This window comes from Pogona vitticeps, chromosome 10 (genome assembly GCF_051106095.1).
Source record: "Pogona vitticeps strain Pit_001003342236 chromosome 10, PviZW2.1, whole genome shotgun sequence".
Classification (NCBI taxonomy): Eukaryota; Metazoa; Chordata; class Lepidosauria; order Squamata; family Agamidae; genus Pogona; species Pogona vitticeps.
Window position 1 is genome coordinate 13,948,047 of NC_135792.1, and position 19,262 is coordinate 13,967,308.

The following is a 19,262-nucleotide window of genomic DNA, read 5'->3' on the forward strand; positions in this document are numbered from 1 at the left end:
GAAGATCCTCCATAGGGTGGCCATTTTCGCTGCCTGTGCAGCGAGGAATCTGTCCCAGAAAACAGCGGGGGGGGGGACATTTTGTTTACCCGGCGACCATTTTTCCTTGTGGGAAACTTGTGGAAGTTTAACAGTTTGGCTCTATGGTTTATACCATGAGTTCTGTGATTACTACTGGATAGCTCAGTGGTTTAAGTATCTGGTTGCAGAGCCTGGGGTTGGGAATTTTATTCCCCATTGTGCTTCCTTGACAGAGACTGGACTTGATGATCCACAGGGTCCCTTCCACCTCTGCAGTTCTAAGATTATTACTAAGCTTAGTCCTAAACTAGAGAGTGCAGGCTTGATGACTCAAAGATGAGCAGGTCTCACATGCCATTTAGGAGCACTTGCTATGAAGAAGACAATTTGGGATGCGTGCTTTCCCCTTTTCTGGAAATACAAACCTCAGACATCGGCTTCTTCTCTGAGTTGGAAATAATGTGTAGTACTTATTGCTTAGTTTTGGAGTCTTGATGAAGAGTTCTGCTATACTCAAACACTGTTCCTAATATGTTTGTAGTTTACCCATCCTTGTTTTCATATTGTGTACAAGAACCACACAAATTTATTTTTTAATCTATCAAACCTTCTTTGAAGTCTGAAAGATTTCAGGCATTCTATGTGGATGATCCCCTTCACGGATTGCTGCTTTGTCGTGGCGAAGGGGCTTGAGTAACTCAGGGAAGCTATGGGCTATGCCGTGCAGGGCCACTCAAGACGGACAGGTCATACTGGAGAGTTCTGACTAAACATAATCCACCTTACATTTAGTCAATGCCATTCCAGTATCTTTGCCAAGAAAACCCCATGAACACAAACAAAAGGCTAAAAGATATGACGCTGGAAGATGGGACCCTCAGGTCAGAAGGCATCCAACATGTTACTGAGGAAGAGTGGAGGACAAGTACAAGTAGCTCCAGAGCTAATGAAGTGGTTGGGCCAAAGCTGAAAGGACGCTCAGCTGCGGACGCACCTGGAAGTGAAAGGAAAGTCCGATGCTGCAAAGAAAAATACTGCAGAGGAACCTGGAATGTAAGATCTATGAAACTTGGGAAGCTGGATATGGTCAAACAGGAGATGGCAAGAATAAACATTGACATCCTGGGTGTCAGTGACCTAAAATGGACAGGAATGGGCGAATTCTATTCAGACGATTATCATACAGTATCTACTATTGTGGGCAAGAATCCCGTAGAAGAAATGGAGTAGCCCTCATAGTCAACAAAAGAGTGCGAAAAGCTGTAATGGGATATAATCTCAAAAATGATAGAATGATGTCAATACGAATCCAAGGCAGATCTTTCAACATCACGGTAATCAAAGTTTATGCACCAACCACCAATGCTGAAATTGACCAATTTTATGAAGACTTACAACGCCTTCTAGAACTGACACCAAAGAAAGATGTTCTTCTCATTCTAGGGGATTGGAATGCTAAAGTAGGGAGTCAAGAGATAAGAGGAACAACAGGGAAGTTTGACCTTGGAGTTCAAAACGAAGCAGGGCAAAGGCTAATAGAGTTTTGTCAAGAGAACAAGCTGGTCATCACAAACACTCTTTTCCAACAACCCAAGAGGCGACTCTACACATGGAAATCACCAGATGGGCAGTACCAAAATCAGATTGATTATATTCTCTGCAGCCAAAGATGGAGAAGCTCAATACAGTCAGAAAAAACAAGACCTGGAGCTGATTGTGGCTCTGATCATCAGCTTCTCATAGCAAAAGTCAAGCTTAAACTGAAGAGAGTAGGAAAAACCACTGGGCTAGTCAGGTATAATCTAAACCACATCACTTATGAATACACAGTGGAAGTGAAAAACAGATTTAAGGAACTCGATTTGGTGGACAGAATGCCTGAAGAACTTTGGATAGAGTAAACTTTGTAACATTGTACAGGAGGCAGCAACAAAAAACATCCCAAAGAAAAGAAAATGCAAGAAAGCAAAGTGGCTGTCCAACGAGGCCTTACAAATAGCAGAGAAGGGAAACAAAATGCAAGGGAGATAGGGAAAGTTACAGAAAATGGGATGCAGAATTCCAAAGAATAGCAAGGAGAGACAAGAGGGCCTTCTTAAATGAACAATGTAAAGAAATAGAGGAAAATAATAGAAAAGGAAAAACCAGAGATCTGTTCAGGAAAATTGGAGATATTAGAGGAACATTTTGTGCAAAGATAGACATGATAAAGGACAAAAATGGCAGAGACCTTACAGAAGCAGAAGATATCAAGAAGAGGTGGCAAGAATACACAGAGGAATTATACTAGAAAGATCTGGATGTCCCGGACAGCCCCAATAATGTGGTTGCTGACCTTGAGCCAGACATCCTGGAGAGTGAAGTCAAGTGGGCCTTGGAAAGATTGGCTAACAACAAGGCCAGTGGGGCAGAGGAATTAGAAACCAAATTGCTAACATGCGCTGGATTATAGAGAAAGCCAGAGAGTTCTAGAAAAACATCTACTTCTGCTTCATTGACTATGCAAAAGCCTTTGACTGTGTGGACCACAACAAACTATGGCAAGTCCTTAAAGAAATGGGAGTGCCTCACCACCTTATCTATCTCCTGAGAAACCTATATGTGGGACAGGAAGCAACAGTTAGAACTCGATATGGTACAACTGATTGGTTCAAAATGGGAAAGGAGTACGACAAGGCTGTATATTGTCCCCCTGCTTATTCAACTTATATGTAGAATACATCATGCAAAAGGCTGGACTGGAGGAATCCCAAGCCAGAATCAAGATTGCCGGAAGAAATATCAACAACCTCCGATATGCAGATGATACCACTCTGATGGCAGAAAGTGAGGAGGAATTAAGGAATCTTGTAATGAGGGTGAAAGAGGAGAGTGCAAAAAACGGTCTGAAGCTGAACATCAAAAAAACCAAGATCATGGCCACTGGTCCCATCACCTCCTGGGAAACAGAAGGGGAAGATATGGAGGCAGTGACAGATTTTACTTTCTTGGGCTCCATGATCACTGCAGATGGAGACAGCAGCCACTAAATTAAAAGACGCTTGCTTCTTGGGAGGAAAGCGATGACAAACTTTGACAGCATCTTAAAAAGCAGAGACATCACCCTGCCAACAAAATTCCGCATAATCAAAGTTATGGTTTTTCCTGTAGTGATGTATGGAAGTGAGAGCTGGACCATAAGGAAAGCTGACCGCCAAAGAACTGATGCTTTTGAATTGTGGTGCTGGAGGAGGCTCTTGAGAATCCCCTGGACTGCAAGGAGAACTAACCTATCCATTCTAAAGGAAATGAACCCTGAGTGCTCACTGGAAGGACAGATCCTGAAGCTGAGGCTCCAATACTTTGGACATCTCATGAGAAGAGAAGAATCCTTGGAAAAGACCTTGATGTTAGGAAAGTGTGAAGGCAAGAGGAGAAGGGGACAACAGAGGATGAAATGGTTGGGCAATGTCATCCAAGCTACCAGAATGAATTTGACACAACTCCGGGAGGCAGTGGAAGATAGGAGGGCCTGGCGTGCTCTGGTCAGTGGGGTCACGAAGTCAGACACGATTAAACGACTAAACGATGACGATGTGGATGATTCTTGCCAGAGCTTGGGAATATTACATTTTTAGACTATAACCACCAGAAATGCCCTGTCAGGGTTGCCATACTGTATTGGCATTCCCCTATGTAGATGGAGAAGAGGCTACTAATAGCAATGCCTTCCTAAAATTATCTACTGTGTCAGTTGCAGAAACCATATTTGAACTGTGGATCTTCCTGGGCAGAGCTCAGTTTCTTAGTCATGGCTAAGCTGCTATGAAAACAAAAGCTGTTTGTGCTGCTAGCTCTTGTACATTTCCCTCATGTTTATCATGACACTATCTATATTGAGAAGATGTAGCCATGACAACCTGTACTAGCATGTCAGGCAAAAACAAAAGTGTTCAAAAATTGGGAAGACAAAAACATTGTGGCACCTTAAAGACTAACTGCGATATTTTAATATGAGCTTTCACAGATAAATCCACTTCTTCAGACATTTTACAGCAGATACAATATATTGTAGAATTCTAAATTTGGAAATTGGTTAAGAATCCTTGGCTAATATTTAATCAATCGAGATGGGTACTAAGCATATGTATATACTGTATTTTATCTCAACTGTCTCTCCCTGAATCCTTGTCCTATAATTTTTCCTTTCCAGAATGACAACTTTCAAATCTTGTGAAGGTAGACTGAAATTATTTTAAACAGGTTTCTGTATTTTGCCATTCTTGATGTTTGATTTATGTCCATTCATTCTTTTGAGCACAGATTGTCCTGTTTGTCCTAGGCAGAGTGTGGAAGGGCATTTTTGGCAAAAGATGGCATAGATCACATTGGCAGAGGAACAAATGAAAGTGTTTTTGATGTTGTGACATTGCTAGGTCCTGTAATTGTGTTGCCAGAGTGAATGCGGGGGCACAGCTGGCCTCCACATTTGTAATACCCTTAAATTAAACATGGACAGTTGTTAAATAACTATAGTCAACTTCCTTGAAATAGTCGAAGAGCTCAATAAATAATATATTCTTCTCCCCTGCTTCAAGCTGTTTGTTAAAACATTGTTTGTTAAGGGATTGGTGCTTTACCCTGAAGGGTTTCCATTCTCCCTGGAAGTGGGAACATGCCTTATATGTTTCACATCATCTTGGGAATTTGCTCCCTCCTTCTGACAAAGCCAGTGCAGGCTCACTTTTCAGAAACATATCAAAGCAATGCTCTTGCCTCCTTAAAAAGGAAGAAGTGGCTTCCCCTGAGGGAAGGGACTGTCTGTCCTCTATCTACAATTGGTGATGAAGTACTGTAGGGTTTGGTTTTAATCTTTCATCTCCTTATAAATAAGGCAAGCCTCCTCTCTCCTGCACGGCCATGCAGAAGCAGCACTATAGGATCTGCCTTTATGCCATACAATCCCCCTTTCTGGCATGGAGAGGGGAGCGGGCAAGAGTGCAGTGGCAAAGTACAGCATTTGCAAGCAAAAGATTGCTCTCAGGTTCAAGTCCAGTACCCCCAGTTCCAAGGATAGGATAAGTATGTATGTCTCACATCTGCAGATCCTCAGAACAGCTGCCAGTCAAAGAGGACAGAATTGGGTTAAAAACATATCTAGTATATATCAGCTTTTTATGTACAGAGCATTCCCAAGACATTTGGCAGCCTGAAGCAAAGGGCAAGATAGTGTTTTTTCTCATTCTATAAACTGGCAACTGAATGTTACTTTAATACTAGTGAGAGGACAGCTTTCTTTCACCTGGAGATGACCAACTAGCTTAGGGGATGTAGAGAAAGCTACAAGACACACATCCCTGCGCTCCAACACCTTGCTGCTGCTTTCCATCCATCAACACCCAGTAGCTGCCTTACTCTGCCTAATGACAGAGCTAGCCATACCTATATATGCTGCAGGATGCATGTGTAAATAATGAAACCATAATGGCCTAAGAGAGGATGCAGATTGGTCCCATTTGATTGTCATCCTGCTGCTAGCATTGATCTGACTAGGAATGTTAAAAAAACCCTCACTAAATTCTTCATTTTTGTCTATTTTCAGCTATTAAAACACAAGACAACTTGACAAGGAATTTTCAAGCCCTGCAAGATTACTCACCCCCAGTATAAGAGTTCTTCCCTCCCCATCCAGCAGTGTGCACAATATGCCATTGAACAAAACTATTTCATATCCCTCTCAGAAACAATGAACACACACAGACCAAGCAGAGCAGGTCTGGGAGATTGTTTGAGAAGATGCCAATAACCCATGGGATGCTTCTAAATTCTTTAAAAGTTAACAAAGCAGCAGTAACCACAATTATGTATAATTTGCATTATCTGTACACAATATTTATTAGCTCAAATGCAAAATCTCTTGGGAAAACCACCAGAAAATATCTTGCTGTCTTGCAGGCAAAGAGAACGTTTCTGTACTTTTTCATTCTCTCACATGGCATTAAGGCAAGCAGGTATTTAACACCTCTAGGGACTTCCTGCAGGGTGAAGAAGGGCTACATAGTTCAGACAGGCATGAGCCAGAAAGAATGCTGAAAGCAAAGGGAGAAAAGGCAAAGAAAGTGAATGGGTTTTTTTAAAAAACTATTGTCAACTCTTCTTGCGACACAACATATCTCTGGCCCTGAACATTGATTGGCTCATCTCAGTAAGGCATCTAGAGAATCATGTCAAACAGAGGTGACAAGCGAAGGTACTTTAGAACTAATGGACAAATTAAAAAGTAACAAGTTGTGAGGGCCAGATGGCATTCACTTCACAGTTCTTAGAGGCTTAAATGTGAAATTGCTCAACTATTAACTGAAACATGTAACTTGTCACTGAAATCAGACTCCTTACTGATTGACTGGAATGCAGCCAAGTTAACAACAATATTTAACAAATTACAGACTTGTCAACCTAATTTCTGCACAAGCTAAATTTGGAATAAAGTGAAAAAACAAGGCAGAACTTAAAACACACAGAAGAACCAGACTTTCTGGCATGGTTCTGCCTCACTAATCGCTTTTCATATTCTTAACGAAAACATGTAGATGATGATGACATCCCAAGGTTTCTAAGAGAGCCCTTTTGCTAACAGCTGCTAGAAAAAGGAGGAGGTCTAGAATAAACTCCTATAGATCAGTAACTTGATAAACATTTGAGAGCAGAGGGAAGATTAAAAGTTGTCTACAGGGGAAAGGAAACCATGAAGTCCTCCAAGGAACTGAACTACAAACTATGCTGCCGTGATTATTGCTACTACTATTATTAATGTTATGTGCAGTCAAATCAGAAATGACTTTGAGTGACCCTAATAGGGATTTCAAGATATTGAAGGAGTGGTTTTATTATTTCTACCCCCCCCCATGAGTTTCCATGTTAGAGCTGGAGGATCAAACTCAGGTCTCCCCAGTCCTGCTCCATTACTCTATCCGCTACACCACACTGGGTACCCTATGACTGCTGTTCAATATTATTCAATATTATTAAACAATGTTAATTTTATAAAGTCAGCTTATGACTTACATTTTAAAAAAGAATAATTATTTTTTTAACATGAGATCTTGCAGATGGCACCATCACAGAAGAAACTGCCCATCTTTTGTGAGATAATTATCAATAAAATAAAGTTGTTGTGGGTTTTTCGGGCTCTTTGGCCGTGTTCTGAAGATTGTTCTTCCTAACGTTTCGCCAGTCTCTGTGGCCGGCATCTTCAGAGGACAGCACTCTGTGCTCTGGTGTAGTTTGCTTGGGAGTTGAGTATTTATGGCTGTGAGATCAGCTTTTGTCCTTTTCAGGAGCTGGGTGATTAGTGTGTCTTGTTGAGGGTGTATTGTTGTGATAAGGAGGAGAGATTATCTGTCACTGTGATTGATGGGTGTCTTTAGCTGGTCTTTTGTGTGTAGTAATCCCTGGTCCTTGTGGCTGGGTAGAGTTCGCTGACCTTTTGCACGCTGTATTTTTGAGAGCTGGGAGCCAAGTTTTGTTGAGTTTCAAACTTTCCTCTTTTTTGCTGAAGTTCTGCTGGTGCTTGTGGATTTCAATGGCTTACCTGTGCAGTCTGACATAATGATTGCTGGTGTTCTCCAGTATTTCAGTATTTTGAAATAGAATTTCATGTCCAGCTTGTTTTAGGGCATGTTCAGCTACTGCAGATTTTTCTGGTTGGTTTAGTCTGCAGTGTCTCTCATGTTTTTTGATTCTGGTGTGAATGCTGTGTTTTGTGGTTCCAGTATATACCTGTCCACAACTGCAAGGTATCCGGTATACTCCTGCAGTGGTGAGGGGGTCCCTTTTGTCCCTTGCTGACAGTAACATTTGTTGCATTTTGTGGTGGTTATAATTTTGGCATAATTAAACCACATCAATTTCTGTAGCCTAAAATTTGAAAAGAAACTCTTTATGGATAATAACAGGCATGGCAACATTTAATAAAGAGCAGGCCTCCTGTATTACTCTTTTGGGCAAGGGTACATTCACTCAGTGGAAGATTGCAGTGATAAAAACAGTTGAAGATCATCAGAGCTACTGTACATTCAAAAAGAATCCTACTGTAGCTAAGGTCAACAGAACTCTGTGGGATTTACTTCTCAGTACACAAGCAAAGGACTGTGCTATAGATACTCCAGACAACAAAGATTTTATTACTTGTTTCCAAAAAGTATGTACAAGTAACATTGGCTGAAATCCTGTTGCATAGTTACACAACCAGAATAACTTTTACCAGCAAATTGTCATATGAAATCTCCATAGACATCACAAAAATTTCTATGGCGATTATAACATTCACCCTGATCATTAATATTCATGTTGATATTTGCATGCACCAATAGGACTTGGTGAGGGGCGGAGTTCAGTGGGGTGAAGAAAAGGAGGGAGAGGGAGAGAAAGAGCAGTTAAGAGTGAGAGTTAGTGACATTGACTGGACTGTTATCACCTGTAACAATAAACAATTTCTACTTGGTTCTTAAATGACACATTGCCCGGACCTCTGTCATTAATAGTGAATAACGTTGATGTAACCAACTGGTGGCAGCTGAACGACACGTAGCTTGTGCCTTTGCTTGGTGAAACAAACAAGGGACAGGCAGGAACGTGACAGTGATTTCTTAAATTATGACAATTCACCACTAAGTTACTAAATTACACCTTTTGCACAAATATGAAGTAGTATTTTGGGCAACTGAAATCCTGTGGAAATTATATACAGATTTTTTCATGACCTTTTGCATTAGGAAGTAGTCTGGATTAAATCAATGAAGCATAACCTTGACTTGTCAAAACATATTAACACTCTCCATTGCAGACAACTGATGTAAGACGATTCATATGTTTCATAAAAACATGGCTTGCCATGACTTAATTTAAATATAAGGAGATCCAATACTTGTTAATAAATGTCCCTTCAACTCTCTCAGCTTGTTCACATGTAACCTTATTGGTATAACTAGCTCAAAATGTGGTTTTGATTGGGTCAGGAAGCATGGATGAGACGTAGCAGCAAAGTACTGTTTGTTTTGGAAACAATCAATCTGAATTACCACATGAACGAAAAAGCACATAACACCAAAACATGGTGTGGCATTAATAGAATCATAGAACAGTGAAGTTGGAAGAGGCCTATGAGGCCATCAAGTCCAACCCTCTGCTCAGTGCAGGAATATAAATCAAAGGATATCTGCCAGGTGGTTGTCCAAATTTCTCTTGAATGCCCCCAGTGTTGGAGAACTCACCAACTCTCAAGATAATTGGTTCCATTGTTTCATTTTGCCTGAATATCTTGTTACCCATCAATTCTCTAAGAAATAGGTTTATGCCTACAAATAAGCACCTGTATATTATTCTTGCAATTTGTACATATAGGCTAGTGCCTATTGCATAGCTCCATTTGCATAATGGGAGTGACATCACTGGTAGCAGCTCCTAATTAAAGTGTTCCTTTTTATTTCAGAGTGTGTCCAGCTTCATATACAGTTGTGTTCAAAATTATTCAACCCCCAATGCTGTAAAGGGGTTTAGGGACTATAGTGTACATTTGGAATTGTATTCAGAATGAAATCCTACAAGGACGTTTTAAAGAACCAAATGCAACTAAAATAACATCAATTGTTTATGTAATACAGTAGTAAATGTTTCTTTTGTGGTTTCTTCATTGCCACAATTATTCAACCCCTTAAAGACTACCACTCTGAAGAAGAGAGGTTCATTCAGGTGTTTTCGAACAGGTATTGAAAACACCTGTGGATGTCACCGAGCACCAATCAAGCATAATAAGCACCAATTAGGCAGCTTTAAAATGACTGTGATACTCAGCTCCTTCTAGGCATTTACTGGTGTGGTTACAAACATGGTGAAGTCAAGAGAATGGTCCAGGAAGACAAGAGAAGAGGTGATTTGTCTTCACAGGAAGGGCAATGGCTATAAGAAGATTGCAAAGAAGTTAAACATACCAAGAGACACCATAGGAAGCATCATTCGCAAATTCAAGGCAAAGGGCACTGTTGAAATGCTACCTGGTCATGGAAGAAAGAAGATGCTGACTTCGACTGCTGTGCGCTACCTAAAGCATAGAGTGGTGAAAAGTCCCCGTGTGACTGCTGAGGAACTGAAACAAGATTTGTCAGATGTGGGTATAGAAGTTTCAGCTCAGACAATAAGGCGCACACTGCGTAATGAATGTCTCCATGCCAGAACCCCCAGGCGCACCCCCTTGCTGTCTCCCAAGAATAAGAAGAGTCGACTGCAGTATGCCAAAAGTCATGTGGGCAAACCACAAAAGTTGTGGGATAGTGTTCTGTGGACTGATGAAACAAAATTAGAACTGTTTGGGCCCATGGATCAACGCTATGTTTGGAGGAGGAAGAACAAGGCATATGACGAAAAGAACACCTTGCCTACTGTGAAGCATGGTGGAGGGTCAATAATGCTTTGGGGCTGTTTTGCTTCTGCAGGTACAGGGAAGCTTCAGCATGTACAAGGTACCATGAATTCTCTTCAGTACCAGGAGATATTGGATGAAAATGTGATGCAGTCCGTCACACACCTGAGGCTTGGGAGACGTTGGACCTTTCAACAGGACAATGATCCCAAGCATACCTCCAAGTCCACTAGAGCATGGTTGCAGAGGAAAGGCTGGAACATTTTGGAGTAGCCATCGCAGTCACCAGACTTAAATCCGATTGAGAACCTCTGGTGGGACTTAAAGAAAGCAGTTGCAGTGCGCAAGCCTAAGAATTTGACTGAACTGGAGGCTTTTGCCCATGAAGAATGGGCGAAGATACCCGTAGATCGCTGCAAGACACTTGTGTCAAGCTATGCTTCACGTTTAAAAGCTGTTATAACTGTAAAAGGATGTTGTACTAAGTACTAAGATTGAATGTCACTTGGGGGTTGAATAAAAACTAATAATGATGTGAGCACAGAAAAGACATTTGTGGTTATTTCATTATAAACTTAAGGTTATATTTCTCTGACCTACAAGTGCCTCTTTCATGTAAATGTAAGCAAGATGACTGAATGATCAAAATCAATGTCAAAATGGCCAAAACATTCAATTTCAGTGGGGGTTGAATAATTTTGAACACAACTGTAACTCTATACATATTGTATATAGCCTTGCAAACTAAAAAGGACCACTTTAATTATCACCCAACTGCCACTGCCAATGACATCACTCCTGTTGTATAGGCAGAGCTATGCAATAGGATAGTGGCCTATATGTACAAAGTGCAACTATAATACACAGCTGTTTGTTTGTAAGAATATACAGTATATCACAGAAGCAAGCACACCCCCTCACATTTCTTAAATATTGTAGTTTATCTTGTCATGTGACAACACTGAAAAAATGACACTTGGCTACAATGTAAAGCAGTGAGTATAACAGTGTAAATGTGCTGTCCCCTCAAAATAAAACAACACAGCCATTAATGGTATTATGTGCTTTACATTTGTGTGGTGATTCAGATTGGTTGCTTCTGTTTCACTGCAAACAGTACTTTGTTACTATGTCACATCCATGCTGGCCATAAGGTGAAGTTAAGCATCCATTTATGTTCTGCTCAAAACTGGCTAATATGTAACTATGTGTTATGTTGTGAAGAAAAATGCTTTTTGGACTGACTGTTCTGCAAAGGGAAAGACAGAACTGTTTTGTGTAGGAAGATCAAATGCTATACCTTAAAAAAGCGTAGATAGCTGTGTTAGTCCGTTTTAGGAGTGGGAAGGGAAAAAATGCAGTTCTAGCATAATGCCTTTTATTAGCAACAGAACTAATAAGGTTTTCAATGTAAGTGAGAAATTTAAGGAGCGATTTTACCAGTTCCACTCCCCCAAGTGGGTTTTCATGGCCTAGGGGGGATTTGAACCCTGTTATCCAGGGTCCTAACCTGTCACTTTATCCACTACACCAGAACTGTAAAATAGATGTTATGGCCCCATGATTTCCTTTTGTCTCTTTCACACTTCTGTCCATGTCCCAAACAAATACAATGCATTTTCCCCTCATTATAGTTCAGTTTCATAACTCACATGTTCAAACATTAAGTACTTTGAGCTCCATTCATAAAGATGGGTTTACTATAATTTCTCACAAATTCAGACAAAACTTGCTCTTTGGTTTTTATGTTCTTCCCTTTAAAAATAATAATTTGTTTTTAAATTTCATTTCAAAACATATTTTTATGCAAAAGAAAGGATTTGCAAACCAAGTGTTCCATTTAGTTTTCTGCTGAATGCTGCAAAATCACATTATACTATTCAGTTAAGCTTTTCGCCCCTGCCTTTATAAGTCAAACCCAGTTCAGCAATTACAGTTCCCAGTTTTATAATTTTCTAATAAACTTCAAATAGTGCAAACAATTCTCTTGCATCAGTTCTGGGTACACTATAGTTTTCTTTAATTTGAATAACTAGAAGGCTTATTGACAATATAGGGAAATGTAAACGTTACAAAAATCTATTCTGTGCAGTTTATACATTAAGATCTCCATGGGTTTCGTTCTATCTAATCTTATCCACTGTTTTGTACTGAAAAAATACGATCACTGACACCACCAGAATAAAACTCTTTGGTGAAAACAAAGTCTCCTCTGGTCAATCAGGTTTTGCTGCTGACTGGATTTCAATTCAACTGTTGTACTTTCCCCCCTAGATCTATTAAATCATGGAAGAAGCAGAACCATTTGTGTCCTTAATGTACAGGTTCCAGTGGACTCAGAGTTTTAGCAGGTGAGGAAAGCTCTACCTCACAGTAGCTAAAACCATACCCATCCAGCAGATCTTTCTGAGAAATGTCAGCCAAATAAGCTTTGACAGGACTCTGTGCGTTCTTCTTCTCCAGAGATTTATGCAGGAGCTCCTTCATCCTCCTGTTTTCTTTGGTGGTTGATTCCCAAATTATTTCAAGTTCACCTTCCATTTCCCTGGGAAGAAAAAAGAAAATTCAAAGGTTTTTAAAGACAGCTATTAAGCTGAACTATCAAATTAGCATTGGTAGGGTAATTATTTTTATTATTCATTTGTACCTTATTGTATTTATTGTATTTATTTATTTATTTATTTGTTCGTTCGTTCATTCGTTCATTCATTCGTTCATTCATTCAATTTATATCCTGCCCATCTAGACCGAAGTCTACTCTGGGCGGCTAACAATAATAGATAAAAGTAAAAACAATGTAATAAAATAAACATAACAGTAATAATATAATCCAAGATGGCAAAAGTAATCAGGTGATGTCAGGAGGGAAAGCCTGCTTAAAGAGCCTTGATTTTGAAAGCACACAAAGAGTTCCTTGGCCCATATTGAAAATGTCATGCGCAGCTGTAAGAATTCTTTATGAAATTTCTGTTAATTTCAAGAAGGTTGCACATTGCATTTTTTCCATGAGGATCACCTCTAAGGGAGAGAAAATTAGACAACCATCTGTGATATATACTTTGATTTGGATTCCTGGATTGAGGAGGCCATTGGACTTGATGGTCTTAGAGGCTCCTTCCAACTCCAGGATTCTATGATTCTATGCTTCACTATGTTTCAATGAAGCATAGTGTCTGAAACAAACATAGACACTGGGATAAGGGATCCTTTAAGTTTACATGATTCCTACAGCATTTTGCCTTTTCTGTTATTTTAGGCTCACATGATACCGTAATTCTCTTTACTGTCAGTTCCATAGTTGAGCACATATTTTGCATAAAGAGGGCCCCACGTTCAATTCCCATCTCCAGCACTGAAGAAGAAATACTGTATGTTCCAAGGGACAAGAAAAACCAAAGGCTTGAAGAACTTCTGTCAGAATAAACAAAAGTGGAGTGTATAAGTTCTTTTCTCTCTGTGAAGGATGCAACATATGCAGATTTTCTGAGCCTCAGCCAAAAGGAGTCTCAATATAGAAATTAACAAACTGCCAATTGCTATGAGATTTTTTGCTTCTGCATGACAACAGAAACACATTTTCTTTCTTCAATTTTTTTCTGTAAAAATATTAAAAAACAAAAAAGTATTTTGTATCAAAATGTTTGTATTCTGTACTAAATCTAAAGTTTTGTAGCCAAATATTTTTTTCTGCAGAAACACCTCTCTGAATTTCTCAGAAAAAGGCTAAAATATGAAATATGTAGAATGACATACAGTGGTGCCTCACATAGTGATCACTCCGTTTAGCGACGAAATCGCTTTGCAACGCATTTTTTTTTATTGCAAAAGCGATCGCTTTGCGATGTTCCCTATGGGGGAATTTCCCTTTGCGATGATCAGTTCCCTGCTTCGGGAACCGAGCATCGCAAAGCGATGATTTTAAAACAGCTGATCAGTGGTTTCAAAATGGCCGCCAGGTAAACAAAATGGCCGCTCGCTGTTTTCTGGGACGGATTCCTCGCTTAAGAGGCACCAGAAATGGTTGCACCATGGAGGATCTTCACTGAACTGTGAGTTTTAAGCCCATAGGAATGCATTAATCACACTTTAATGCGTTTCTATGGGCTTTTTAATTTCACATTGCGACATTTTCGTTCTGCAGCGATTTTTGCGGAATAAATTAACGTTGCAATGTGAGGCACCACTGTACATTATAATAACAACTGCATGCAGTCAAGTCAGTTATTTCAAGGGTATTCTAGGTAGAGAATACACAGAAGTAGTTTACCATTCCCTCCTTGTGGGGGCATCAGAAAAAACCTGGTTTTTGTCTTATTTGCAAGAATAAAGTAACCATAAACTTGCAACCCTAGTCTAAGTGTATTTGGCAGCTTTATGTGTTAAATCGTCTTAAGATCTTGTGAGTGCACAAAAACGAAAGGGTTTTGTGGTAATTTGCTGGTAAAAAAAAACACAAATGCAGGAATCCAAATTAAAAAAACCAACAAATAATATAAATATTTGTGCATATATAAAATAAATCTTGTTGGAATCAAGGCATATATTTATCTAACCCAGGATCCTGGTCCACAGAATGGTCCAATCATAAGCCTCCAGAATCTGGAGGCAATATTTAAACCAGACTTCAAGGCAATAGCCCTCTGCCACTATTAATCCCGAACAACTGTTCAATGGCATGCTGCCACCTAAAAACAGTTTCCATTCAGCTACCATGGTTGGATAAACCCACAAGCTAACTAGGTGTGGGCTGGATAGATCAAGTGCCAGGTGGATACATCATTGGCTACAGAATTCTACTCAGAGGGTGATGATTTATGGGTCCTTGTCTAACTGGGAGGAAGTAACAAGTGCGGTACCCCAAGGCTCAGTCACAGGCCTGGTGCTCTTCAATATTTTTATTAATGGTTTGGATGAGGGGGTGCAGGGAATGTTTGTCAAATATGCAGATGATACAAAACTGAGCGGAATAGCTAATGCCCTAGAAAACAGAGGGAGTGCAGGGAATGCTAGTCAGATTTGTGGATGACACAAAATTGGGTGGAATAGCTAATATCCTGGAAGAAAGAAACAAAATTCAAAATGATATCGATAGGCTGGAGCACTGGGCTGAAAACAACACAATGAAATTCAACAGGGAGTACTGCGCCTCGGAAAAAGAAAACAATGCACAGTTACAAGATGGGGGGGGATACCTAGTGCAGGAAGGATCTTGGAATTGTCATAGATCACAAGCTGAATATGGGCCAATAGTGTGATGTGGCTACAAAAAGGGCAAATGCTATTTTAGGCTGTATTAACTGAAGTATAGTTTCAAAATCCCACAAGATGCTAGTCCCTCTCTATTCAGCACTGGTTAGGCCTCACCTTGAGTACTGTGTCCAGTTCTGAACACCACACTTCAAGAAGCATGCTAACAAACTGGAACCAGTTCTCAGGAGGGCGACAAGGATCATTACGGGGCTGGAAACCAAGCCCTGTGAGGAAAGACTGAAAGAACTGGGCATGTTTAGCCTTGAGAAAAGAAGACAGAGAGGTGACATGATCACAATTTTCAAATACTTGAAAGGCTGTCATACAGAGGAGGGGCAGGATCTCTCCTCAATCCTCCTTGAGTGCAGGACATTCAACAATGGTCTCAAGTTACAGGAAGCCAGATTTTGATTGAATATCAGGAAGAACCTCTTAACTGTTAGAGCAGTATGGCAATAGAACCAATTATCTTGAGAGGTGGTGAGTTGCTCCAACACTGAAGGCATTCAAGAGAAACTTAGACAACCACCTGGCAGATCTGCTTTGATTTATATTCCCGCATTGAGCAGGGGGTTGGACATGATGGCCTTATAGGCCCCTTCCAACTTCACTATTCTATGATTCTATATATGCATTTATTTATTCATTCATACATACAGGAATTATCAGTCCTCTGTTTTGTTGTTTACATAATGCTCACAGAAGCCTACAGATTAAAACCAGAGTTTCAAAATTTTAAAAAATACGGTAACATTACAATATCAGTTTTTTAAAAAGGAAACCTCGAATGGGTCACCCAGATCCAAGGCACCAGGTGCTCCACAATGCTTGTGCAGACAAGTCTTTGTTTCTTGACACTATTCTGTTCTGTTTCTCTTTTTCCTCAGGAGAATTTCTGAAGTTGTCATGGCCCATCCTGGATTGAAAGGAGCCTTCTGAAGCCCTCCTATATCTTTCCAGCTCAGAGACATAGCCATGTTTGACTCTGAAAATGACTCCTCTGCAGCTTTTCCTGTCCTTCAGCTACAGGGGAGCTAAAGATCGCAGAAACTGCCAGAGGTCCTTTAGGAATTATAGTTCGCCATCCAGGAGTGGGGGAGTCAGAAAAAGACAACTCCCTCTCTCAGCCTTTATATACGACAGTCTCTTCCAGAGACCACTTTTTCCAACTCAATCAGCAGAGCAAAATGGCAGCTATCCATGGTCCTGACTGCTGCTCATCTAAGTCAGCTGTGATCTGGCTTGCCTCATCTTGTACAGAATTATAGTGGTTCAGACAATATGATCCACATGCTTGATCTGATTACGTCATATGGATATGTGGAAGTTACCCTACCTTTTGGCTCTACTACCTTGTTGCTCAAGTGTCAAACACCCAGAACAGAATCACAGATGACTCCTAGGCTGAAGAGGACTGCAGGTGTCACTGAGTCTAGTTCCCTGCTAAAGCAGGAAATCTGTCTAAAATAGGTGGACAACCCAACTATTTAAACACCTCTCATGCTGGGAAATCCACTAACCAACAAAGCAGTCCATTCCGTTGTCAAACAGCTCTCACCATTAGGAAATTCTTCATAATCATGAATCAAAATTGCCTTTCCTTTAATTTGAATCCATTATTTCAGTTCCTGCCCTCTAGAGATCCACAAAACAAGCTGACTCCTGCTTCTGTGTGACAGCCCTTCAAATATTTGAAAATAGCTATCATATCATCTCTCAGTTTTCTCTTCTAATTAGGCATCCTTCAGTCTCAAGAGACTATGGTAACATGCTCTGAATAGAGGACTTGAAACAGTGTCTAGTGTGGCTGAGAAGGCCAATTCGGCTGTCACAATCCCTTCCACGCTGAAGAAAAATACAATCCGTCCCCGCATCTAGCTCCCTGATTTGGCTGGTTTCACGACTGCCTCTTTGCCTTGGCCTGCTGGACAAGTGTCTCTTCAAAATGGGAGAGGCTATGATGCACCGCCTGCATCCAGGCTGAACACTCATATGTCAAGGTTTCCCATCTGTTGAGGTCCATTTCTAAGGCCTTCAGATCCCCCTTGCAGATATCCTTGTATCACAGCTGTGGTCTCCCTCTGGGGTGATTTCCCTGCCCTAATTCTCCAATACAGGGAAGCTTTTGGACTCCTACCATCAGCCATTCTCACGACATGCCCAAGCCAATGTAGACGTGTATATGCTAAAAATTCCAGCTCATTCTAGGACTACTCTATTTGGAACTTTGTCCTGCCAGATGATACCAAAAACGTGTCAGAGACAATGCATATGGAACATGTTCACATTCTTCTCCTGCCATGCACAAAGGGTCCAGGACTTACTGCAGTATAGGAGTGTACTCAGGACACAGGCTCTACAGACCTGGAACTTGGTATATGCCACCAGCTTCTTATTAAGCCATACTCTTTGTGGTTTTCTCTTCAAAAATTAAACAAGTACTCCTTGCAGAGCTTGGTTTCCAAACTCTTTATCACCCTGGTTGTCCTTGTTTGGACATGTTCCAACTTCTTGATGTATATAAACTGTCGTGCCTAGATCTGGACACAATACTCCAAAGGAGATCAGACCAAGGCAGAATAGATCAGCATTGTTACCTCCCTTGATTGGACACTATACTGTTGATACAGCTCAGTATTTTGTTAGCTTTTTTTGCTGCTTCACAATACTGCTGACTGATGTTTAGCTTGTGATCTATTAATACCCTTAGATCAGGGTTTTCCAACCTGGGGGTCATGAAAGTGTTTTCTGGGGGTTGCCAGTGATCTTATATGTGTTGTAGATCTTGTCAAATAATTTCTTCCTTGATCTTTTGATCTTTTGAAGGGGGATATTAAAGTGGAAAGACTGCCCCAGATTTTTTTCACATGTACTATCTAAAGCCAACTTTCTCTCACCTTATATTTATGCATTTAAGTTTTTCTGCCTATATGTAGAACCTAACACACACACACACACACCCGGTTGAAGCTCATTTTGTTTCGGCCCCATTCACCTGTCTGTTAAGGCCTTCCTGAATCCTAAAGCATCATCTGTAAATTTAGTTAGCATCCCTTCTTGATTCTCATCCAAGTAATTAATAAAAATGTTGGACAAAACCATACCTAGAATAGAACCCTGTGGCACCCTGCTTATCACTTCTCTCCAGGATGACAATGAACCACTGGTAAGCATTCTTTGGGTACAACCTGTGAGCTAGTTATAAATACACTTATTGGTGTTATCATTTACCCCACATTTTACATGCTTGGCTGCAAGAATACAATGGACCTTGCCAAAAGCCTAGTTTAAAACAAGCTATACTATACCTAGAGCATTCCTTTCACCAATTAAGTTTTTGCTATCAAAAAGAGGGAAGATTAATCAGACATGACTTATTTTGAGAAATCACAGTGTTCTTTTCTAAGTTCTCTCAAACTGACTGTATAATTATCTGCTCCAGGATTGTTCCCAGTATGTCAGAGTGACTGGTCGATAGTTGCCCAGATCCTCTTCCTTTCCCTTTTGAAGATGGCATGACATTTGCCTTCCACCAATCTTCAGGAATGTCATTTTGTACAGAGTTCTCAAATATTATAGACAGAGACTCTACTAT

At 40.4% G+C, this 19,262-nt stretch overlaps 1 protein-coding gene and 1 long non-coding RNA gene across 6 annotated transcripts in view; both read right to left on the reverse strand.

Moving 5' to 3' along the window:
* LOC144584358 (uncharacterized) overlaps positions 1-19,262 on the reverse strand; it is a 131,609-nt gene that overhangs the window by 18,584 nt on the left and 93,763 nt on the right. The window lies entirely within an intron of this gene.
* Positions 11,987-19,262, reverse strand: part of CEP89 (centrosomal protein 89) — a 93,723-nt gene continuing 86,447 nt past the window's right edge. For all 5 annotated transcript variants that reach the window (XM_072980676.2, XM_072980677.2, XM_078380352.1 and 2 more), the window contains one exon: positions 11,987-12,962. In XM_072980676.2, coding sequence (XP_072836777.2) covers positions 12,731-12,962 — 232 coding nt within the window. In that variant the 3' untranslated portion in view covers positions 11,987-12,730. The remainder of the gene's footprint in view (positions 12,963-19,262) is intronic.